We start from the raw sequence: 25,252 nt of genomic DNA on the forward strand, positions 1-25,252 counted from the left end.
CGACATTCCAAAACGTTCACGAGCAATAATGGACATTAAAAAAAAAAAAAAGTATTTAGAAAAATGTTGTAGTCTACTAAAATAAAGTATTTTACCGGTGAAAGGTTATTCCATTTTCTTAATTTCTCTATTTTCTTGCCATCCACACACATGGAATGCACTGACGTCATTGCCCCATTACCTTAGCTGCCTGCACCATAGGCGTATCTATTCAACCTATGTTCATATCTAAAACTAAAACAAAACTTCCTGCTTCCCTATACTTTTCTTCTTTTTGGCAGTCATTAACTTCTTTGTTTTTGTCTGACTGCTGAGAACATTAAAATTTGAATGAAATAATTTCTTGAGCCAAGAAGAGATTGTACATTTGCACATATTTAATTTCCTCCACACATTTCTTTTCATATACACATTGTACATCTCGTAGAGGTGGCAAATCCAGGTCCAGAAAGTAAATACCCTGCCACAGTTTGGCTTTAGCCCCTTGTACTAGCTAGCTAAGCAAGGGCTAAAGCAGGTAAACAAGCACCATGGGAGCGACAACGAAGCACCATGGGAGCTAGATAGGTAGCTAGCTAGCTATCTAGATCTTTAGCAGGTAAACGAGCACCATGGGAGCTAGCTAGCTATCTAGTTAACACCCAGGGCTAAAACCAAAAAGTGGCAGGGTTTTTACTTTCTGGACCTGGATTTGTCACCTCTATTCATCTGTTCACATACACACACAAAATGGCTGATTGTTACTTTCACAGACTGATGTTTTCACGCATGATGATGATGTTGTTTTTTAACAGTTAAACATACCATGTGTCATACAAGTTTTTGTTTTAATGTGCGATTGCCAATTGAAAATGGAAGTACTGTACTGTACACTGATTATTGAGGCCTCCCCATGCATCAGCCTGTCTTGTATTCTTTTCTTTCGCGTACATCGCACTAACTTTGTGTTTGTCACACAGGAGTCGGGTCCGGCGGGCAGGGGTCCAGCATGATACTGTTGGGGTCGCTCACCGTCACCGCCCCGTACGACGCGTCAAAGTCGTCGTCGTCGTCGTCCCGGAAGCGCTGGTACGTGATGTCCGTGTCTTCGCCGTCCCGCCGCACCGGCGGCTCCTCCTTGCCCAGCACCCGCTTGCGGTACGTGCGGTACGCCAGGATGAAGACGCCCGCCTCGGCCGCCTGGAAGAGCGCGTAGAGCAGCGGGAACATGTACATGCCGCCCATCAGCTGCGGCGGGAAGGCCAGCTTGAGGATGGCGGTGCACAGCTGCACGTTCTGGCAGCCCGTCTCCAGCGAGACGGCGCGCCGGCTGTTGGGCGGCAGGTGGAACAGCACGGCCAGGCCGTAGCCCGCCGCGTAGCCGCACATGGGCATCAGCAGGGCCACCGCGTACACGGACGGCGGGATGGCCGACAGCAGCTCGGGGCCCAGCATGGCCGCCGTCAGGATGAAGAGCAGCACCAGCGTGATGAGCAGAGACCACAGCGACGCCTGAGGAGACACCGGCGCGCCGTCAGGTATGCTATTAAAACGACGTCAACTCAATGCGGAAAACGACTTGAAAGATGATTACGTTTGCAAAATATTCAAATTGAGCTGTTATTAAAGTTGCAGTATGCAACTTGACATTTCTGTGCTGGCCCACTGGATGGCGCCACTGAAAATGATGTTGCGGAAATGTAGTGGCCACCTTGTTTTGATGTTATTCCGCATTGAAATGGACTGATATTCCACTTTTAAACCGTTCATAAATTTGGGCATGCGTAAATTTTAAAGTTATACTTGACTCATTGAACAATTTTCAGCAATGAAAAGTTAATATTTTGTCCAGAATGAATTTGATAACTTCATTATTTTTCATATTCAATTAATACTTTTAAAAAGTAATTTTTCAACTTGCTGTCGACTGATGATGACATCACCTGTGCTGAGGAAGTAGGTAATGGCCAATCATGGCTCAAGTGTTTTCTGGGGTTGGTCAGTAAACTGAGCCATGATTGGTCGTTATCTACTTCCTCAGCACAGGTGATGTCATCGTCAGTCAACTGCAAGTAGAAAAATTACTTTTAAAAGGTATTAGTTGTACATGAAAAATAATGAAGATACCACATTAATTATAGACAAAATATTTACTTTTTACTGCTGAAAATGGCTCCATTTAAGCTAAGTTATTTTGCAACATGTAATTTTATTTTCACATTAAAACTGTTTTGAAGCTAGAGCAAATATGTATTTAAAATGTGGGAGGTAAAGAATGTTTTGAACTTTTTTTTTAAAAAAAGGAACATTTTCTGACAGACACATTTTTTTTTTACATATAAGTAAAATTATTATATGTGAACTTGAAAATTCAGTTTTCCAGATTTATGTTGCATTTTGTTCAAGTTCTTGCTAGAGTTTTAACTCCGTTTTCATTTTCATTTTTGTTGTGCGTCAAATTGATTGTGAAAAAAAAAATAGTAAAAATGTAAGCAAATTTCGGCAGCTTTATAACACAATATAATAAATTAATACATTTTAAAATAATAATAAATTATGAATACATTAATATTATTATTATTATTACTACAATTACTATTATTATTATTATTATTATTGTTATTATTCTTATAGCTTGGACTTATCGTATTGGCATTTGCCACCTATTGATGGAATCAACTTGAATGGCTTACTTAATGTACTTTTGCCGAAAAACACGACAACAAGTCCAGCAAATGAAAATTTAATTTGGTCATAATGTTACCATAAGTGCACTTATCTTGACCATATATTTACAAAGCCATATTTACTTATCTCCTTCAAACATATCGAAGTGTAGCACACGCTGGTACGTTAATGCAAACCTTGAGGATCCTGTGCCATACTTTGGTCAACAGCACAACAAAATATGTTTTCACCCTCTTTGGTGCCATTTTAAATCCATTTATGTTGCTATTAGTCTCATTCCTAGCTAGCGCTAAGCTAGTTGTCGTTTGTTGCAAGCATGGCGTTAGCCGGCCAAATATTCCCATTGCCTGAATGGTGTTTTTCTTCAAATTAGCAAAACTCTCCCTACTTATGTTCGACCAATATTTTAATCCAGCAGTTAAATAAAAAATAATACTAATTATGGATCTCTATATCGACATCACAGCAATTCGGGATATCGCACAAATGTCGACTCAGGCACGGCTTTTACCTTCAAGACGGTGTCGGCCACGCGCGTGTAGCGGTAGCGTAGCATGACGCCGAGGCCGATGGGGATGAGCGTGCTGCACAGCGTCAGGATGATGGCGCCGAAGGGCATGAGGTCGACCACGGGCGTGTTGATCCACGCGCGGCTGTAGATCCACAGGCACAGCGGCATCAGCACCAGCGCCAGCAGCGTCGACGAGATGGTCATGATGATGCTGTTGGCAGGGGGAACCCACCGTCAACTTTGCTACATGGACCACTTTTTGCTTTTGGCACACGCCAAGTTTGCGCGATTAAGAAAATTCAATCAAGTAGAGTAGTGGGACCACTCTTTTTTTTTTTTTTTTTTTTTTTTTTTCTTTTTTTTTTTTTTTTTTTTTTTCTTTTTTTTTTTTTTTGCGGGGGATGGGAACCGGGCCAGCACATGAAAAGATTAAATCCGTGAATAATTAACACCCAGTGAGTTTTTTTTTTTTTTTTAAAGAGGCTCTCCTTGCCCACATGCAAGGGCAACTGCTTCAGTTTTATTATTTTTATTTCACTCAAGCGGTGCTGTGTCTGAAGTCTGCTGGTAATTAATTAATAAATCAGATGGACCATTTAATCGACTGATATTAGCTATTTAAAAATGCATTTTTGCTGGTCATATATATAAAAAAAATCCAAATATATATATATATGCATATGTATTTTGTTTTTTTTAAGTAATAATTGTAAATTTTCTATGAAATTAATTTGTGTCCAGTAGTTAGAGTCTCTATAGTTACTACAGCAAAAAAAAAAAAAAAGCAACAAAAGTCAACGATAGACGATTTTTTTTTTTTTGTTTGTTTGTTTTTTTTTTCGTAAAAGTGACTTATATATCGAAACAACAAAAGTGGGGACAATTAAGTTTTCAAAGCCTACCTGAGGTTCATCTCCCCGTGCACCAGCAGCGACATGATGTTGGACAAGTTCCCCCCGGGGCAGCATCCGCACAGCAGCACGGCCATGGCGGCCACGTCGTCCAGGGAGAAGGCGAGCGCCAGCAGGAAGGCGACCAGGGGCATGATGACGAACTGGCACACGACGGCCAGCAGGACGCCGACCGGCCGCCGGATGTGCTCGCCCAGCTGGCTCACGTCCACCGTGCAGCCCAGCCCCAGCATGGTGAAGCACAACACCAGACCCACGAACACGTTGATGCCGTGGCTCAGCGGGGAGTCCCAGAAGGCGGGAACCAGGCGGAGGACGTCGGCGGCGGCGCCGGCGGGGGACTCGGACGGGGGCGAGCCCACCGTCAGCTCCAAGCCGCCGGCCGGTGCGCTGGAGTTGGCCATGGCGCGGCGCCCGAGTCGCTCCTGGTTTTACGCACGGGTAGGGAGGAGGGGACGCGGCGGTACCATGCCGGGCGTCCGCGCCGCGCGACAACCGAGGACCGAGCCCTGGAGTCCCGGAGCCCGCTTTTATAGCATGGATGCGCGCGCGCGTGCGCACCCGAGGGACGTCACGTAAACGTTGCTGTGCCAGATTGAGCGTCATCCAAGTTGACGGGAAAAGACCAGACGCGTCTGTTCTTTATTTAAATTGCACCGTCCGGGCTGTAAAAACCAAATTCGCTTTTGTTGACCTCCATGCTTCACGTTTGCGTCGTATAAAAAAGCATGTGCGCATTTTACGCACCAGTACGCATCAACATGAGCATTTTTATTGCTGGGGAAAAAACCCGGAAGAGAACAGTTAGCATACAAAAGATGGTCCAGAATTCACTAATTGTTTACACACAATATTATAAAAACGAATAAAGGAGTAGTTTAATAGATACAATATACAATGTTTCCCTGCTGTACACAAGGATGTACATTTTTCTGACGTTGTCTTGGATGTTTGCTAAAACGTCTGTAAAATGTTTATGAAAGATGTAGTCTGTTTATTGAAAAAAAAAAATGTGTTTGGAATGTTCCATGAAGAGTAAGCTGTCTTCCTTAGATTGTCTTTGATGTTTATCAAAAGCTCTAGTCAATGAAGACTCAAAATTCTTAACCATTTTTTTTTTTTAATGGAAAAAAGGTGATGTTTTTGAAAAACGTGAGGTTCTTAAATACTAAATTGGTTTGATGTTTACAAAAACTTTCACCGAAGATTGTAAAACAAAATAGCAAAACAGACGTTCATCAATGACTGAATTGTCTTTGATGTTCAGAAAAGGTAAATACGACTGTACATTGTCTTTGATGTGTACAGAACATTTTTTCGTAAAGATTTCCATAAACTTCAAAGACACGTCAGTCTAAGATTAACTTGTGATGTTTTGCCAAACATCAAAGATGAATTCCAATCTTCAACGTTGATGTTGTAAAGATTACATTTGATCAAATGTTTTTGTGAACAAAGGTTTTCGTAAACATCAAAAGACATTTTATGAAAGACAATTTTGTCTTTGGCGGACATTATGAATGTATTTTTCATAAACCGACCTTTTTGCAAATATCAACGTCAAAATCGGGAAAATTTAGTCGTCAACAAACCTTGTAGACATTACTCAAAAACATCAAAGACATTGTTTTTTTTGTTTTTGTTTTTTTTAAAAGCTGATTTAACATTCAAAACAAAACTTGCAAAGACACGCTCAAGGTCCATCAAAGACGGTCTTTGATGTTTGCAGAACAGGTTCAATGAAAACTAAACTGTCTTTGATGTTAACGAAAATTTCAAAGGTTAATTGAATATTTAAATTTGCTTTGATGTTTACAAAAAAAAGGCGTAGGTGACGCTCTTCAAAGACTCAACGACGTTTGGTAGGTTTCATCAAAGACCAAATCGTCTTTGATGTTGACAAAAACCAGCGGCGAAATCTCAGCCTCTCATCGGAGTTGGTGCGCGTCTGACGTGTTGGTTTTTGTTTTGTGTGTCCGCAGACGGCGGCCTCGTGCGCTATCGGCCGCTGACATCGCGCACAGGAAATAAAAGCAGCCACGTCTCGCCAGGAGAGGACGGGAAGACGACGAAGAGGAGGAGGAGGAAGAGGAGGATGACTCAGGACACTCGTCAGCCTCTTCCAACGCAGCCGGGAAACGAATGGCCGGCTCCAGGTGTGTCATGAAACAATGTTTGTTTGCGAAAAAGGACGAGTTGCACCAAAATGTCAACGTTATCCCATAAATGTCATCCGGTGGTCTTGCCGTCGTCACGTTCCACTTTGTGCTGGTCCACCTTGACACGTTGAAATTACATTTTTTTTTTTTTATGTTCGGATGATGTCATGGCTGCAATATAAGAGAGCGAGCAAGACAGAGCGAGCGGGCGAGCACATATTCAAATAAAGTCTGATGAATGAGACAATTTTGAGCTGATGCCAATCTGCAAGCGACGCTGGCGGCAGATGTGCTCACATTGTCGGACCTTTTTTTTAATAACAACAACAATAATATTTCTGCGAACGGAGGAGGAACCATTTTGAAAAATAGTGTTAATTGCAACTTTTTTTTTGGTCTGTAAAAAGGTTTCCGAAAGACTACATTGAGTAATCGACAAGTAATCCATTATCAAATTCATCGACAACTATTTTCACTATAATCACACTATTAATTTTGATCACAGATGATGACAGCGCATGGTTACGTTAAAAGTAGCGCAGGTTGTGTTTGAGCCGTAAACAACTGCATGCAATAAAGTAAAACATTTAATAAATGTTTACGTATGACGTTTAGAATATTTGTTCATGTCAAACTATCAAACTTAAAAAAAAATTTGAAGAAAGAATTAACGCATAACAGGTGCTTTTTAAATTTGTCAGGCAAAAAATGTTGATAAAAAGCTTTTTTAATTAGGTGATTAATCGTGATTAATCAAATTCTAAGATGTGATTAATCAGATTAAAAAATGTAATCATTTGACAGCTCTAGTTATTACTATGAAAAACAATGACCGAACCGGTAACATAGTACAACATCAGTCCCCCCCACATAGTACATCAGCCGCCCCGCCCCCACCCCACCCCCCCCCCCCTTTTTTTTTTTCATCACTATTTGAATACAAAGTACCAAACAAACACCAATCACTGGTTAATAACAGTAATCAGGTTAAAAAAAATAAAATAAAATGAATCCACTAAATCAAAGACTATAGACAGGCCAAAGCACTATGTTTTGAATTATTTGCATTTTGCAATGTGGTGATAGAACAAAACAGGAGAACAAGTTTGTATCGATTTTTGAGCTTTTATTTGAAATATGACTACACAGGGGAAAAAAACTTTTGTCATGTCATGTTTGTGGCTTTTAAAAAAAAAAGGTCAAATAACAAAAACAAAAGAAAGAAATGGTCACACAAAAAGTGTGGTTGCTCTTGTTGGTCTTGTTTTTGTTTGTTTTTGCAACATTCTGTCCAGCTTTCTGTCCGAGGCACCTCTTCTCTCTTTGTAATAAATAACTTTTAATTTACACAATTAGATATAAATATGAAGGCGTGTCGTCAAACTTTTTTTGTCTTCCTCAAAGCAATTTTACAATAATAAAAGTAATTCATTTCCATTACAAAAATAGGCAAGCAGGCAAATTAATAAAAGCTTTGCAAAAGCATTAATTGGCACCAAAAATTCTAATAATAATAATAAAAACAGAGACTTTAAAATCAGAGGCACTAGTTTATAAACGAGCCACCATACCAACGAGTACCAACACTGGCACACAAACATCATTTGGATAATTCTCTTTTTTTTTTTTTTTTTTAAAGCATGGATGACACATTGAGAATTACTGGGGATTTTTGTTTTTGTTTTAAAAAGTTCCCAGGTGTCTTAATACCATGTGTCATGCTTTAGTCAAAAACATCCTAAGGATTGAGATTGACAGCATCACACTTTGATCTTGTGTCATCTCATGCAAATGAGCCCATGCTCACCCCACCTTTTTTTTTTTGTTACCATGACAACCTGGGTGGGATTAGGGGGTTGCAGCAAGGTAAGCGGCGACTACTTAAACCCAATGTGGGGGAGAAAAAAAAAAAAAAAGACATTGTCCATTAAAACAAATGGATTGTGTTTTCCCTTGTGGAGGCAGCACTTCATTACTTGATGAGCGGGCAGGCACTCCAAAGGCTAATTTTTTTATATACAAGCCATTAAAAAAAATAATAATAATAATTCCATAACATGTCCCCTTTTCATGTTCATTGGCTAAAAAGCTAACGAACTTGCACTTTTTTTGGCCCGCTAAAATGGCCGACCATAGCCAGCGTCAGCAAAACAATCAAGGCGGTCATGGCTGAAAGGGAGGAAAATCCGAGTCGGGCTGTCCGTGCCGGCGTACCTTATCGTCAACTCATTGTCAGTTCAGACCTCAACGAAACCGAAAGAATCAAAGCACTTCAAGATAAAAAAAAATAATAAAAAAAATAATAATAAAAATAATAATAATAATATTAAATCTCAAGTAGAGGCTTTGGAAACGTAAAAAATGCTTTGGAGCGTTAGCGATGCAAATTGAGGTTCAAACGTACATTAGAAAATGTATTAAAAAAAAAAAATACTGATATGGACAAATGGCATCTTTAAAGGGCCCTCCGTTGTTTGGACATATTCGTGAATTTTTGTGCTCTTTCTGTAACACCATCAAATGCCATCAAAAAGTTTTAATTGACACGACTGCTTTCTGATCTTTGTATGTTTAGGAGGTGAGGAGTTTGAGACTTCCCAGTTTCCTTGAACGCAGCACATGAAGTCATTCCACCTGCCTGTGTCATCGCTGAAAACAAAATGGCTTCCCTCAAGAGGAACACCAGCAGCGTCAAAACAACGGAGGATCCTTTTCAATCATTTTCATAAATAAATTTGTGCATTCTCTCTGGGTGCTTTTTTTTTTTTTTTTTTTTTTTTTTTACATGAGGAAAGATTGTTTTTATTATGTCCACCACACACTAGTGCCATATATTGAAGTGTTTTTTTTTTTGGCCGATGTCATCATGGCGGCGGTTGCACACTGACGTCATCGTTGAGGTTTCTCGCTGACATGTATTGAAGGTGGCGAGGGTGTATAAACAACCGCCAGGGGTCAAAATGAGTGTTGTGACGTCCATGGCGGAGAAGGCGGAGTTTTTGTTCTTTGGCGTTCTCTCAGGCCTCTCTCCTCTTGTGAATTGTGTATGTATCTTTTTTGTTTTTTTTGTTTTGTTTTTATTGAAATATTCCTGTGACATGGTGACTGTTGAGTCATCAAGGTCGATAAAGTGCCATGCGGTGGGAGTTCTCGCGTGATTGACAGTTTGAGTAGAGCGCCCTCTGCTGGGCAAGCCGCTAGTAGCTTTCCCTCAGGTTGTCTCTGGTGCCGCTGTAGATGCGAGGAGCAGGGAGACTTCTGGAAAAAAAAACCACAAGGGTCATGTTAGCACTTGTTAACCCACATACTTTAGTGGCAAAAAAAAAAAAAAAAAGTACAGCCACTGTCTGCTATAAAATCAACTGAAATAAAATTTATTTATTTCATATAAATCACTTTAACAACTTCAAACTATACATGGTTGCTTCAAAAAAAAAAAAAAAAAGGCTTTTTTTGTGTGTGTTTTTTTTAAAGACGCCTTATGATACATGGTCATATTTTTAAAATGTTTTACTATACATGGATGGAAAAAAATGCCTTACAATAAATACATGGTCATCTTTTAAAAAATGCCTTACTATATGTGGTCGTTTAAAAAAATGAATAATGCCTTACTATACATGGTTGTTTTTAAAAATAAAATAAAAAATAACGCCTTACTATACATGGTCATTTTTAACGCTTTATTATATATACACAAGGTTGTCTTTTAACAAAAAAAAAAAAAAAAAAAGTCTTACTATACATGGTTGCTTTAAAATAAAAAAAAAATTGGTCTTTTTTTTTTCTTCTTTTTTAAATTGCCTTACTACATGGTTGTTTTTAAAAGAAACCAAACAAACAAAAAACATACTATATATGGTTTCTTAAAAAAAAACGCCTTACTATACATGGTCATTTTTAACACTTTACTATATATACACAAGATTGTCTTTTAACAAAAAAAAAAAAAAAAAGTCTTACTATACATGGTTGCTTTAAAAAAAAAAAAAGGTCTTTTTTTTCCTTCTTTTTTAAATTGCCTTACTACATGGTTGTTTTTAAAAGAAACCAAACAAACAAAAAACATACTATATATGGTCTCTTAAAAAAAAAACGCCTTACGATACATGGTCATTTTTAACGCTTTACTATATATACATAAGGTTGTCTTTTAACAAAAAAAAAAAAAAAAAAGTCTTACTATACATGGTTGCTTTAAAAAAAATAAATTATTATTAATTTTTTTTTAAATTGCCTTACTATACATGGTTGTTTTTAAAAGAAACCAAACAAACAAAAAACATACTATATATGGTCTCTTAAAAAAAAAAAACGCCTTACTATACAACATGGTCATTTTTAACGCTTTACTATATATACACAAGGTTGTCTTTTAACATAAAAAAAAAAAAAAAAAAGTCTTACTATACATGGTTGCTTTAAAAAAAAAAAAAATGGGGTCTTTTTTTTTCTTCTTTTTTAAATTGCCTTACTATACATGGTTGTTTTTAAAAGAAACCAAACAAACAAAAAACATACTATATATGGTCTCTTAAAAAAAAAAAAAAACGCCTTACTATACATGGTCATTTTTAACCCTTTACTATATATACACAAGGTTGTCTTTTAACATAAAAAAAAAAAAAAAAAGTCTTACTATACATGGTTGTTTTTAAAAGAAACCAAACAAACAAAAAACATACTATATATGGTCTCTTAAAAAAAAACGCCTAACTATACATGGCCATTTTTAACGCTTTACTATATATACACAAGGTTGTCTTTTAACAAAAAAAAGTCTTACTATACATGGCTGCTTTAAAAAAAATAAATAAATAAATAAAAAATTGGTCTTTTTTTTTTCTTCTTTTTTTAAATTGCCTTAGTATACATGGTTGTTTTTAAAAGAAACCAAACAAACAAAAAACATACTATATATGGTCTCTTAAAAAAAAAAAAAACGCCTTACTATACATGGTCATTTTTAACGCTTTACTATATATACACAAGGTTGTCTTTTAACAAAAAAAAGTCTTACTATACATGGCTGCTTTAAAATAAATAAATAAATAAATAAATAAAAAATTGGTCTTTTTTTTCTTCTTTTTTAAAATTGCCTTACCCCGGGTTTTCACTGGATGCGGTTGCGGTGCGGTTGCGGTGCGGTGCGTCTTGACTGCGTGCTCCGGACGGGTCAATTTTTTTGTCAATCCACACCGGCTCCGCACAGCTGCGGTCCGGCAGCTCCGTCGCCGCCCACTTCCCAACGTGTCTCGCGGGACCGCGCGCGCGCGCGATCATGTGGCATTTCACAACGAGAGGTGGACTTCTTTTTATTTAACATTTTCTTCTTCTTCTGCTATGAGATTCCATGCAGCATCCTTTTTTTGGTTGTCCTTGTAAAGTATATTAATAACGAGAGTCGGGTCAGTGCGGGTCCACTCTTTATTTCTGTCTTCCGCGTCCGGCTGCCGCTCAGTACGGCAAGCGAGACGGGCACAACAAGCAATCGCGAACATCAAACTCACAATACATTACAGTCCTTATAAAGCGGATGTGCCGTGTCATATATTATTTTGTGGTTTTCCACCTCCAATACAAACCTCTCCTCGTCCATGTTCGCTGGTGTCTAAACCGTGAATGAGCACATGGCCCGGCGACGCCCACGTCACGTTTTGCTGAAAAACTTGCGAAATAGGAGCTGGCGAGTGTTTTATTCTGAAATGTAACCGGAAATTTATTTTGAAACTGCCTCGGTCTTCCTGTCCCGCTCGATGTGTTTTGTGCTAGCTTGCCATTTGCCGGAGGCCTACCGCTGCGGCGTCCGGCAAAAATAGAAAATAGGCTATCCTTGCGGAAGGCTTGCGGCACGCCGCAAGCCTTCCGCAGTCGACACGCAACGCACCCGCAAGCGGTGTAAACTGCACCATTCGAATGAATGGAATCTAATTGCTTGCGTCGCCGGACCGCACCACAACCGCACCGCAACCGCATCCAGTGAAAACCCGGGGTTAGTATACATGGTTGTTTTTAAAAGAAACCAAACAAACAAAAAACATACTATATATGATCTCTTAAAAAAAACAAAAACAAAAAAAACTGGCTTACTATACATGGTCTTTTTTTATTTTATTTTTTTTAAGGACTTTAATCACAGGTGAGCCACCATGTTCCTACCTGCGTACAGGCTGTGCCAGCTTGCTGCGAGGCAGAGGGATGCCGCCGCCTCCTGCCGGGGCGCTGGGGCGAGGCAGGCCGCTGCGGGGCGGAACCAGAGAGCGTCCGGGCGTGGTGGTGGTGCAGCCGGCGGGGTTGGCGGTGGCCTTGACGGGTTGCCTCAAGGCCAGGGGCGAGGGCGCGGCCGGCGTCCGCAGCTTGCTGGATGGCGGAACTGACGGCGAGGAAAACGGCAAGACTCAAACGTGATGATGCAACAACAGCAACGATGCTAACGTTAGCATGAAAATGAGCAATGTTGGGAAACTGAGAGTCAAGCATGAAGGATGTCTTCAACAACCACGTCCACCACTTGACAATGTTTACACATGACAAAAGCACCAGGAAAAGACCTGCAATATACATCGCTTACATTATCCATATCCAGTCGATTAAATGGCCAATATTAAAGCTATAAAAATCTGCCAATTTTTGGATTTGTGTATTTTTGTTGTTCTTTCCATTCATTAATGACTTTTTATGAGTCACTATAGATGGCAATTTATTTACCCTTGCAGAACAGATAAATTATCCATTCATTTAGCTATCATGATGACCTCTTCCAAGGAGATTTTCCCTCCCTTTAGTCACTATTGGGGTGAATAATGCATGAATCGACAATGATAATATTCACTACGTGATCCAATCAAAGCTGCCTCTTCCCACTGCACAGTACTGCCTTGGTTGTTGCAAGTTTTCTGTGTTCATGCCACATAGCCCAGAGATGCCACAAGGTGGCGCCACAACATTGGCTTAATAGGAATGTTGACGTGATGGATTTTGTATGTCTCTAAGCAGACTGATGCCCATTTTTGGGCATCACAGAAAGACCGCAGAACAATGTGCGTAAAGGTAAGTTAACGTTAGCATATGACTTTTTTTTTTTTTTTAGTCATTTCTAAGCAGGTATTTCGCGACTATTAATGAGTACCTTGTACTACCTACTGGTGTGAAAACGGTTCTACTTTACGGGTGGAGGGCTACTTTTTGTGACGCGTCAACAGTATGAGATGAACAAAACACGCTGAGGAGCCACGACAATAACAACAATGATGACAACAAGAGTGGCAAGCCGTCAGTGAAATACTCACTGAAGTCACCTTCGTCGCCAAAGCAACAGGAGAGGGGGACTGGACAAAGACAACACAACAACAAACACAAACACAAACAAGCCTTTTAGGTTTGGGTTCAAAGTTTGCGTGATTCGGTCGCGTTATTTATCCAAAACACACTTTATAGCATAAGTTTGATTGGTTAGTTAAAAAACGCAACTAGTAAATTCCACGACGGGTGTCACGTAACCCAAACAACCTGGTTCTGTTTTAAGTACTTTGCTGCCATCTTGTGGCATCCACGCCCAATTGCAACCAGCTTTTTGAAAATGTTTTTTGTGGCACGAGTGTTAAATATTCCCCCATAATGACACTAGAAAATTTTGAACGTCTTCTACTTCTTCTAACAAAACAGAAGGAAAAACTAATGTCATGTCAAAAAATAAATAAAATAAGTAATATACTTTCACATTTGGTGATTTGTTTTAATCATTAACACATTTTGTTCTTTTTTTTTTGGCCAGTTACATTATTTTTAATCAAACAAAAAGCAAGTATTTGCAAATTTTTATTTATTTTTAAATATTTGAAACACTTTTTTTTTAAGATATATATATATTAAATAATAATAATAATAATAATTTAGAGATGCATGTTTTTAGTGATATTATGTTTGCTCAATAAAAAGCATGTATTGACAAATAATTATTTTTTTTAAACACACTAAAAGGGACAAAAATGAAATGAGACAAAAATAAATACATTTTGAGTTTTCAATATCGGTTTCAATTTGTTTTTACATTTTCAAAAAAAAAAAAAAAAAAGAAAAAAAAATACAGAATATTTGAAAATAAAAAAATGCTAAAAATATATTATTTTCGGCAACACAGTTACATTATTTTCATGTAGAAAATACCCCAAATTTGGAATAGATACATGCTTTTTCTTGAAAAGGTGTGCCATTTGTTGACTGTTGTTGATTTGTTACAAATTTGGCCTTGGCAGAGGTCTGTGGTCTACTGACTGACACAAGCAGTTTAGTCCGTCACCCCTTCCTCTTTATCGCCTTCATGTAATTATACTGCACAACTCCAACATCCCCTCAGTATTGAATGACAAAGCGGACGTCAGCAAGCGTCCGAATTGCTTTGGGCCTTTTTGTTACCTTGCCGGGCCCTTGGATTTTGGAGTTGCTGTTTGCTTTTGGGAGTGGAGTGTCTCGGGAGCTGAGGCGCTGCTGTGGACACACACACATATACACACACACACACCGTCACGACAACGCAAAGAGGCCTTGCATTGCGGTGCGGTCGCATGCCGCTAGAGGGCGCTGCAGCTGAACTAAATTGCCAGCCAGTAGCTCCAGTCAGCAGTCAGTGGGAGTGGGAAGGGGAGTCAGCGCCACATGCCAAAGCCAAGGAAGGGATGGAACCACATTTCAGCAATTACTGTATTCCATTTCCTTCAAAAGCATCTCAAGGGTAAGGAATAAGTGCGCAAATGGCTTTCCACAGGAAGGATTTTGATAAAGATGAAGTTTAGTGTAAAAAAGAAGAAAAGAAAAAAAATCAAAGCATGTTTAATCAAAGTGCAGCTTGCTCTCGGACCCCTGTACCGTGCCACTTGTAACAGACAGATGGATTAAAGACTTTGGGATTTAGAGGAGTTAACATTAACTTCATCCCACATTTAAGGATTACATCAAATGGATAGTACAGGCTCTTGTGAGGGGATCGCGTAATCTCACCAAGTGCATCAAAAAAAAAGGGGGGGGGGGGGGGGGGAACCTCACTGATGAAAAAAAAAAAAAAAAAAAGACAGCAGAAGTACAAACGAGAACTCAAATCCGGTGTAGGGTTTTGCTAAGTTCACTTTTTACAAGCTTTTTTTGGGGGGGGACTGACAGATGTGAAAATGTGTAAAGTATCATTCACTCATTTCCTACTCCAAATCTTTAAAATAATAATTTAAAAAAAGAGCCTTCAAACGGTTTATTGACACTCCTAGCTAAGACTTCTTGTCAAACTAATCATAAAACAATAAAAATTACACTTTGTGCATGTTGTATAGGGTTAGCTTTGCCTTTGGACTGTCTGCTATCTTACCGCTAACACATGATGTAAAATGCCATGGACAAGTTAATTAAGAGCATTGCTAGTGATGGTGTTATAACTCTTTAAGTAACAAATATTTAAATTAACAGACAATGTAACAAAACTCAGACATATATTCCGTATCTCCACAAAAACGCAAATATTTACTGTAGCTTACTGAGTCAGTTGTAAATCTCTTCTTCATGTGAATTTTTATGTCCACTCTAGATCATATTGCCCGCGGTGGCAAGGAAGGTGTTCAAAAAAAAAGAAAGTTTGCCAGAAAAGAGTTAACGCAAACATGCAGGCGTTTTGCGCGTGCGCGTGTATGTGTATGTGTTGGTACTCACGAGCTGATTGGCTCTGATGTCTGGGCGATCCTCCATTTGGCAGCTGCAGGTTGGACTCGCAGCTTCGACTGTTCTTGACCGGCTCCGGGCCTGGTGGGGGCGCTGCGCTGGAACGCGTGAGGTTGGGGAGACTACGACGCAGCTTTTCTGCACAAGAAGAAGAAGACGATGCCGTAGTAGTACACAACTCTTTAACCAAACGTTATTGTTTTTTTCTCAAGTTGTAATTTGTGAATTTGTCTAAATAAAAATTAGTTTAGCTTTATAACAGACATAAAAATGGACAAAAATTGACCAATTGTTTGCCAAATTTTTGGGTCATGTTATTGTTTTTGTCTCAAGTTGTAATTTGTGAATGTGTAATAAAATAAAAATAAAAAATAGCAGCAAAAACAAAACAAAAAAAATCATACGATTTTTACTGTTTATAAAAAAAATTATATTGTTGGATTAAAATTGGCACTGGTCACGCCCTTGGCGAAAAAATAAAATAAAAAATAAAAAATAGTTGCCAACCCCTTTATTGTGCTCACCTTCGTTCTTGACCACGTTGGTCGGCGTGTCGTGTCCCTGCAGCGAGTGTCGCGGCTGCTGGAGGCGGCTGATGGCGGGCTGGGGCGAGCCGCGGCCGTGGCCGTAGTCGACCGAGCGGGCCGGGGAGCGTGAGCGCGGCGAGTTGCGCGGGGAGGCGCGCGGCGAGTGCCGGGGCGAGGGGCTGAAGCGGCTGGCAGGCAGGTGGAAGGCCGGGTGCGCCGCCTCCTCCTCGTCCTCCAGGCTGTGCGCATCCAACTCCTGGTCGCTGAAAGTGCTGCGACGTAGCGAGTGACAGGACGAGCCTGAGCTGCGCCGGGAGGCCGAGGCGGCGTAGTCCTGCCGCAGACCTGATCGCCCGCGCACAAAAACAGTGTTACTTACCTGAATCTTTGGCGGATTTCAAGTTTAGTTATAGCAGAAAGGAAATGCCACTCACTCTCTTCCTGCATGCGTGCCAGAATCTGGACGTCGTTGACGTTGTTGAGCTTGTATGTCGTGGAAGAGCCCACCGAGTCTTCGTCCATCTCGGACGTGCTCAGCTCGCTGTCCACCGACGACTGCGGGCTGACGGCCGGCGGGTTCCTTTCGCTCGCCGTGTTGCGCTGGTGCGCTGCCGAGGAAATACTTTTTACTAAAAGCTTTCATTATTGGGTTATCGAGAAAGGGTTAGGGTTCCAAAATGAGGGTTTGAAATGGGGTTTCTAGCAGGGTTCAGGTTTCAAGCTAGGTATTCATCGAAGGCTTATGGTTCCAAAGTAAGGTTTGAAGACAGGCTTAGGGTTTAAAAATGGGGTTCTAAGACAAGATTAGGGTTTCAAATTAGGTTTTCCTTGAAGATTCATATGATGGATTCAAAATGGGGTTTCAAGACAAGGTTTGTGTTTCAAGTTAGTTATTCATGGAAGGTTTATCGTTCATCGACCATTGCTAACCAAACTGCGCCATGTAAACCCCAAACTTGACGACATTTCATCCTGTGTTCGCACCTGCGTTGACGGGCATCAGCTGCTGCCTGACGATGGGCACCTTGCTGGGCGTGGACGAGGGCGAGCTGAAGCCGCTGCCGTAGGGACTGTTGGCGGCGTTGGGGCTGTACGAGCTCCCGTAGCTCGCCTGTTGGTTGTAGCAGCTCCCGTACAGGCTGCGCCGCTTGTTAGCTGCAAGCATAAACACGCACTTACTTAACTTAAATGAACTTAAACTGGCAGGGACGGCATTTTGTTAGAACTGTGAATGACAGGCTTTTCGTTTCCTCAAAGTGATGTGAGACGATCGTCTCTGAAGATTTCACTGTACAGAAAATGGCCTCGACTTGCAAACAGACGAAATTCCACAGACACACGCCAACATCTTACGGCAAGTGGAAGCTATTCAAAGTCTGCGGATGGCAACAACGCTGACAGTGTTGGCTCACAGTCGCTCTGCAGTCCGCTGCGGGGTGTATTAAAGCGTATGGCGAGCACCGCTCAATAGGGTGCATTCAAGCGGGAGCACAATGCAGGCGAGTGTGAGCGCTCACGTCCTAAGGTCGGGTTCCGCACTACGCGGGCTCATCCTGTTCTTGTGCTCGCGTACACACCATCATGAGAGATCATTTCCTCAAATAGTAATTACAAGTACAAGCAGTTGAAATTTACTCGGTAGCACCCTGGGGAATGTGTTAAAAGAATTAAAAAAAAAAATTAAAAAAAAGTTTAGAGGACACACAAAAAAATAAAAGTCTCAAAGGACCCACGCCCAAATACCTGAAATTGAACAGTTATTTTGACTGAATGCCAATATTCCTATTTTGATGACATAATACAAGGGAATTCATGGATTAAAATTAAATATGAAATACCGTATTTTCCACCCCCCAAAAAATTTAGATTTGAATCTATTTTTCCCCCGATGAAGAGAAAAAGCAAATGACAATGGGGAAAAGTGACTCTATTAACAAAAACCTTAAGATATAAAACATGTTTAACTCATTTGCTCCCAAAAACGTATAAAATCACTCTATTATAAATATTGCCATGGTCCCAAACACGTTTTTATACATTTTTTTTTTTTTTTAATGCTAGAGCATAGAGAAGGCTTTGATGCAGCCTTGATGCAGCCTATGACTTGAAGAGGTCGCTTAGAACAATGGTAGTTATTGCAAAAAACGGCCAGCAGGTGGCAGCAGAGTATAAGTGATCAACCAGAGCCATGTTGCAACAAGCTCTTTTCTCCAGTGTTTTAAACAGATTTTTGAATAATGATGAAGCTTAGCTAATTGCTGCGAAACGGGAAAAGAAACATACTTTTTCTTCTTGATGAAAAAGTAGGTCTTTCTTTTGGTAGGTTCCATGTTTTTATAGCAATAGAACAATATTCTGCGGGCCTTGCAAAATGAGTCAAAATCCAGTAAAGCAGAACGAAGGGGCTTGCTTTAGTGAAAATGGCTGGGAGTGAATGAGTCAATGTTTGTTTGACAAATTCAAAAATGTTCACTTTGTGATTAATGTGTAACAAAATTTTTTTGATTTTTGCCAATTCTACTCTCTGTTGTAAAGATAAACGTATACTAAGGAGCAATGTACTGGAAAACTGTCAAACACTGCTGCAAGCTTAAAGGTACCAAAACATTTTATTCATTACATATTTTTTAAATGGATAAAATGGCCGATTAATAGGTTCACAAAATTTTATTCGGCAATATATTGGAATCAGCCTAAATAAGAAAACTCCGTGTTAATCAGGCACTCCAAAAATAACTGTCACTGAACATAACATGAATAAAATGTGTCAATCTTTCAGTCAATATTATGTCACCCACCTCAAAAAAACAACAACAAAAAAACAACAAAAAAAACAACAACTATGTTACATTGCCAAATGCCTTTTGTCTACATCGAGGATTCGCCATGAAAACGATTGTGAGGGCCCACTTGTCCCCTCGAGCAGCTTTAACATCATTAGAAGACTTTCAATTTTTAATTCCCCATTGTCGGAATAAAGTGTCCCCTTTTCAGTGTGTTCACTCTATTGCCAAATTTAGCCCCTTGCTCAACCAAGGGCCGCCTTCTTCTTGTTGTTATTGCGTGTCGTCATTAAGTCATGTGACACAAGACTTCCTGTGCAAGAAACTAGAACACAACGGATAGTCAAATTCATCCATCCATCCATCCATTTTCTTGACCGCTTATTCCTCACAAGGGTCGCGGGGGGTGCTGGAGCCTATCTCAGCTGGCTTTGGGCAGTAAGCGGGGTACACCCTGGACTGGTTGCCAGCCAATCGCAGGGCACACAGAGACGAACAACCATCCACACTCACAAGCACACCTAGGGACAATTTGGAGCGCCCAATTAACCTCCCAAGCATGTCTTTGGAATGTGGGAGGAGACCGGAGTAGCCGGAGAAGACACACGCAGGCACGGGGAGAACATGCTGGAGCATGGACTCGAACCCGAGTCCTCAGAACTGGGAGGCAGACGTGCTAACCACTCATCCACTAGACATATTCTGATTTCTGAAACTTTCGTCATATTTTAGCCACCATTTTATATGGTTTTTGTATGTCATAATTCAATGTGGTTTAGAATTTATCCCCCGCAACACTGTTCAGTCCCCAATTCTAACACGAGTTTGTGAATCACAGATGCAGGAACGTGGGTTCAATGGGGCCGGACCGACTGACTTGATGTCCTCATACGAACCGACGAGTTGTCCGAGAACTTTTCGCATCAGCCGTGATCGGTGTCGCTTCTGGGGGGAGAGCGCATCGCTGTTTACGCGGTCACGTCACACCAGGACAAGAGAAGCCTGAAGGGATTTGATGCTGAGGAGGATGAAGGAGCTCCACTCAGCGCTCCTCTTGCTGTCAAGTTAGACAATTAAGACACAAAAGAAAGGCCAGCGCGGTGTTTAAACGCTTGGTGGCTCGAGCTACTTATTTGTAAGGAAACACATTTTATTTTGTCAATGTTGTGCATAGGGCTTAACAAGTTATAAAATTCAAAGCTGCTTTAAAAATATTTTTTTCTTTTTAGTTTAAAATAGCTTATCTAATCTAGAATGCCTTTGTGGTCCAAGGGAGAATTCTGGTTGGTTATTGCGCCTTTTGGTGCTGTAAATTTTTGTTGTGGTGTAAGGAAGCTGTATGCTTAAAAGGGCAGTGTCAAAAAAAAAAAAAAAAAAAAGTTTTTTGACCATAATATGTTCTATGCAGCCCCACTAGTCTAAATATGATATTCTGGTTAATATTGTGTTAGTGGAATATGAGTTAAGCAGCAAAATCCAGCCGTTTTTATCCATCTCAGGGGGGCGGCCATTTTGCCACTTGCTGTCGACTGAAGATGACATCACAGTTGCTCAGGGCTCAGTCAACAACCAATCACAGCACAGCTTCAGAAAACAGGTGAGCTGTGATTGGTCATTGCCTGAGTCCTGGGTAAATGTGATGTCATCTTCAGTTGACAGCAAGTGGCAAAATGGCCGTCCCCTGAGATGGACATAAATGGCTGGATTTTGCTTCATAACTCTTATTCCACAAATGTAATATTAATCAGAATGTCATGTTCAGACTAGTGAGGTCACATATAACATGTTATTGTCAATCAATGTTTAAGGTTGAATTTCACTTTAACTAGCAATACGTTGCAAGTTTGTTGTCATGACCACTATTTCTTCTTCTACTTTATTTTGCCAGTTAGCAAATACTTTTGGTGCATTACCGCCACTTGCCAAAAGAAAAGCAACACAATTAGAGAACTGGGATTTTGGGTGCCAGTCCGAGCTTGAATTTTAATATTCTAGTTGCACCACCAGGCACAATATGAAAAAAATAAGTGATATTTATTGTCCACTAATATGCTAATTAAAGATAACCGAATATTGAAAAGTCAAATAATTACAAAGAATAATTCAAAGTTATTTGTGTATGTTACAGTCAGGGACTCAGGTAAGGGAGGGGCTGTGGGGAGCAAAACAAGTATCGACCTCACTCCCACAATTATCTCAAAGGCGTCTCCTCCCTGTTGTTACGTGACGAAGGCCTCTTCCCTGCGGAGTCCACATTCCCGTGGCTAACACGCACTCCTTGGCAACGGCGTTTCCAGGCGCCTGTTTAAGTGAGCGAGTGTGAACGAGAGAGTGCGTGTGTGTGTGTTTTGTGGAGTCGACGGCAGCACGAGGGATGTGTCCGCTGGAGGGTGACGTGATCCTACTTCCACACCTACAAGGATGAGGATGAGGTCACTGACCGTTGCTTGTCCGCTTAGTCATCCATCAGCAGACTGTTTGCACTCAGCGCTCATCCTGGCTTTTGTGCTGTGAATTTGACATTTCTTTTTTCTTTTTTTTTTTTCCTCATACACATTGCAAATCTGAAACTCGCTTGTAGCTCAAATTTTTGGTTGGCAAAACAAAGCAAAAATTCAATCTTGACCACTGTAACCACTGCACAACCTTCAGCAAGAACATCACATGATGCATACCGCTTTCAAAATGGAAAGTGTCAGTTTAGCCACAAGGAGGGGAGCACCCCCCTGTACACCCCCCACCCATATCCCTCTATATTTAGCAGCAGTCAAAGCGTGGAGACGAGAAGTCCAACTGAGACTTACCCGACATGGTGATGTCCAGCCTGTGGATGAGCGAGCGCTTGGCCAGCTCCATGTCCGGACTCGGGTTGTCCAGAGCCTGCCGGCACCACACGACGGGGCTCAGCGCCTTCTGCAGGGGACTGTTCAGCTTGGCCTCGTACAGCCTGAAAAACATCAAAACGGTATTGAAGACAGAGTCATGCCGGTAAATTACCTGTGTGGAGACAATCATCATCAACATCGCATCAATGGCGCTTTTTATTGCGTGTTAGCATTAAGCTATCAGAGTTTCATGTAAGCATAATCATGTGGTTGCTTTACAAACGCAACATATAAAACTCAACGTCATACATAACACAGGCTCATGGAAATTAACATAGACGTTACGGTTAGGCTACCAACTGCTACTTTGACACGCATAGAGCAGCAACACATACTGTATAAACAGAGCAACTGTAATATCGCAGTTGTTCACTTGTTTCTGCTTTTATAATCTACGAGTGACACATTGCCAAATAGGAAAGTCCTGGATTCCTGCTTCAAAGACACCGAACAAAAATAAAATTGCCCTTTATTTTGTTACTTGTTTCCAACACAAACAACACAAAAAGAGTGTCGGAACACTTTTACAGAACATCAGAAGAAGAGAAGAAAGACGCGACTTCACTCCTGAGGCAAATCCCAGTAAGCAGCTGTCAACTCAGCTGTGCTTGCAGCCATTCCAGGAAGTCCCTCATGATGAAAGGCGAGATCGTCCGCACTCAAACAGACAGATATTTCATGCACCACTTTCTGAGCAAGTGGATCCTGAATCTTGAGGGATGACCCACAATCCGATCGGAGGCTAATTCCCAGATTACATGAATTGATGGCAGGAGCTGCGTAATCTCTGATCATAACAGACTCCACCCGCGGTTGGAAGATCCCCATCGGATCTCCTAAATAACATAAACATCCTGTGATGCGATCGACAGGAAAAAATCTCCGTCCACATTCCTGAAGTTACATTCAAGAAAACTGGGAATAATTGCAGTTGTGCGAGAAGAAGCGCAAGTCAGTATAGGCAAGCAAATTTGTAATTTATTTGGAAAACTACACGAGTCTTCTTTTTTCACAAAGTGATGTTACTTGACAGAATGACCAAATAATAAAAAATAAAACCTTATTTCTCTCTATTATGGTGAATTATGACCTATCGTGTGATCAGGAGACATTTTTGGTATTGTTTTCCAGTTCCAGCAGCTGACTTGTGTTTGTTTGGCTGCGGGGAATTCTGAGTAGGAATGTAACCATGGCTGCCGGGCAGAAAAACAGCTCTCATCCACCAAAGCACTGCAGGAACAAGCCAAGAAATGTCCACGTGTAATCCAGCAATAATTCATTCAGTAACTCGCTTTAGTATTTTGTTTGCTTGAATGACGACATCAACTTATGCCAGTATTGCAATGTCACTTTTCTTTTCCTGGTTTTAAGTTAAAACCATTTGGGTACATTTTCATTCAGACTAAAGGACCAGTAACAACTTCCTAGCGACAACCATGGCTTACTGCACTTGAGAAGTAACTAAGTACAAATACCTTGTTAATGACTGTGCTCAGGTACATTTTCAAATTACCATTCTTGAGTTGGACTTTTTACTTTTGCTCCCTACTGGGGTGTTCAACCAACAGACAAAATAAAATAACTACAATAACAATTGAACATTGTACAGTATATTCAAAAAGCAAAATGTTTAAACAACACATTTTTCTAGTCTTTACTGTATACCTGTGACAACTGTGACAACAGTGGCACAACCCAGAACAAACATCAACAGGGGCTAATTCTGGAACTAACAGATATTTTGACAACGAACATACAAAGAGCTGAACGCTATTTTCTGTCCGTTAAAACTGAAACTTGTTAAATTGAAGTTACGCGTATACAATGTACAGTATACATGACAACGGTGTCGATACCGTATCTCGATACATGCGGTATGATAGGATTAATGGACGGTAGATTTTGCGTGTTGAATAAAGTTTAAAAATGTCAAAGTGACATTGCATCCTTCCACTTTTCTGTATGCAACCTCGTTAGGAAAAGTTTGGACAGTTCTCATCTCATCCACAAACAACAGGTTTCAGATCTCGCTTGTGTTTGGGTGTTCAGGCCCATGGTGCGTTCGCTGACCACCACCAGCCGGCAGCTGTCATTCTCACTCACCAGCTGTCGTCGTCCTCGTGCAGACAGTCCATGTCCTCCAAGTCCAAGACGTCCACCTGGTCCAGGATGGACGCCTCGCCGTCGTCGTCCGAGCACCGCGAGTTCCGGGCCGAGCCGGAGGTGGCCGCCGAGGCGCCCCCGCTCTCATACGGCCTCTTAAAGCTGACGCCGTCGTAAGAGAGCCGCGGGCTCCGGCAGCGGCGGTTCTCCAACAGGTCGCCGTAGCCGAACCCCGCCCCGGCGGCGAAGCCGGCCATGTCTCCCCCCGAGAGCAGCGCCGCCGACGACGACAAGGACTCGTAGCCGGCGCTGTGGGGTCTGTGGTGGGCCGACATCATCATGGAGCGACCCCGCAGCTGCTCGTTCTGCTTCTCGAGCTGCTTCACCAAATCTTGGAGCTTCCTCACCTCCAAGTCGGCGTTAATGTTCGAGTTGATGTCCTCCATGGTGGCTCCCTCATTCAGCGCCCCCCTCCCCGGGGGAAGAAAAGGCGCTGGTCCGGGGCTGTTCGAGTCGCTCGTCGGGTTCCTTGGAACTCCCTCCCCGTCCGCGACGTCCTTCGTGTCCGCCGGAGAGACGTCGTTCACCCGCGGTGGTTGTTTGGCGGAGTTAAAAAGCTTAACATTGTCCCTCCTCGGCCATTTCAACAACACACGTCACTACGTTTGAGACAAGCTCTGGCAGCTGACGTCACCGCGGTCGGGGGCGCGCACGTAAACCAACACCTATTTGCGCGTTCGCGACAGGAGAAAAAAAAAACCGCTCCTGTTGCGCAACTTTTTACTCGTCTCTAAATGAAAAATACTGTAGGCCTACATTTTTTTTTCCTGTACAATACCTAAGCGGTAAAAAATAAAAACGTAATGTATTACGTATTTTTACAGTGCGAGAATTCCACGCATACAAATTAATTAACCTGATTTCATTTATGTATTCTATATGCATTATTTCATAAGTATAAAACAAATGCAAATATATTGGTAATTGTATATTGTCATATGTTT

General features: G+C 41.1%; 2 protein-coding genes and 1 long non-coding RNA gene across 6 annotated transcripts; 1 reads left to right on the forward strand and 2 right to left on the reverse strand.

Moving 5' to 3' along the window:
• Positions 1-371: 371 nt before the first annotated feature.
• slc10a4 (solute carrier family 10 member 4) lies at positions 372-4,711 on the reverse strand. Its single transcript, XM_077534363.1, has 3 exons — positions 4,081-4,711; positions 3,179-3,389; positions 372-1,491 (listed from the first exon to the last, which is right to left on the reverse strand). Exons 1-3 carry the CDS (start codon positions 4,491-4,493, stop codon positions 952-954), a joined length of 1,164 nt encoding a protein of 387 aa, XP_077390489.1. The 5' UTR covers positions 4,494-4,711; the 3' UTR covers positions 372-951.
• Positions 1,375-8,995, forward strand: LOC144027077 (uncharacterized). The gene is made up of 3 exons (XR_013285367.1): positions 1,375-1,517; positions 6,072-6,245; positions 8,824-8,995. It is a non-coding gene; the product is annotated as an uncharacterized LOC144027077 (long non-coding RNA).
• A 331-nt stretch (positions 8,996-9,326) lies between these two features.
• On the reverse strand, positions 9,327-24,959 carry slain2 (SLAIN motif family, member 2). 4 transcript variants are annotated; one of them, XM_077534358.1, is made up of 10 exons: positions 24,249-24,959; positions 22,065-22,207; positions 17,462-17,632; positions 16,912-17,085; positions 16,475-16,822; positions 15,942-16,088; positions 14,664-14,735; positions 13,538-13,576; positions 12,408-12,621; positions 9,327-9,506 (listed from the first exon to the last, which is right to left on the reverse strand). In XM_077534358.1, the coding sequence occupies exons 1-10, from the start codon at positions 24,692-24,694 to the stop codon at positions 9,446-9,448; spliced, it is 1,815 nt and encodes a 604-aa protein (XP_077390484.1). In that variant the 5' UTR covers positions 24,695-24,959; the 3' UTR covers positions 9,327-9,445. The 4 variants fall into 4 exon arrangements, with proteins under 4 accessions (XP_077390484.1, XP_077390487.1, XP_077390486.1 ...); XM_077534361.1 differs by lacking the exon at positions 14,664-14,735; XM_077534360.1 differs by lacking the exon at positions 13,538-13,576.
• Between the last annotated feature and the right edge of the window lie 293 nt (positions 24,960-25,252).

Source organism: Festucalex cinctus, chromosome 10, assembly GCF_051991245.1.
Source record: "Festucalex cinctus isolate MCC-2025b chromosome 10, RoL_Fcin_1.0, whole genome shotgun sequence".
In the NCBI taxonomy this organism is placed as follows: domain Eukaryota; kingdom Metazoa; phylum Chordata; class Actinopteri; order Syngnathiformes; family Syngnathidae; genus Festucalex; species Festucalex cinctus.

Bases quoted from the DNA above. Each gene is read 5' to 3' on its own strand.
- slain2 (XM_077534358.1), bottom strand. From the start codon at position 24,694: ATGGAGGACATCAACTCGAACATTAACGCCGACTTGGAGGTGAGGAAG. The intron at 16,089-16,474 runs GTGAGCACAATA...CTTCTTGTGCAG, and splicing joins CAACGTGGTCAAGAACGAAG to AAAAGCTGCGTCGTAGTCTC. The intron at 14,736-15,941 runs GTGAGTACCAAC...GTGTGTCCACAG, and splicing joins ACATCAGAGCCAATCAGCTC to CAGCGCCTCAGCTCCCGAGA.
- slc10a4 (XM_077534363.1), bottom strand. From the start codon at position 4,493: ATGGCCAACTCCAGCGCACCGGCCGGCGGCTTGGAGCTGACGGTGGGC. The intron at 3,390-4,080 runs GTAGGCTTTGAA...CCCTGCCAACAG, and splicing joins CACGGGGAGATGAACCTCAG to CATCATCATGACCATCTCGT. The intron at 1,492-3,178 runs GTAAAAGCCGTG...GTGTCTCCTCAG, and splicing joins TGGCCGACACCGTCTTGAAG to GCGTCGCTGTGGTCTCTGCT.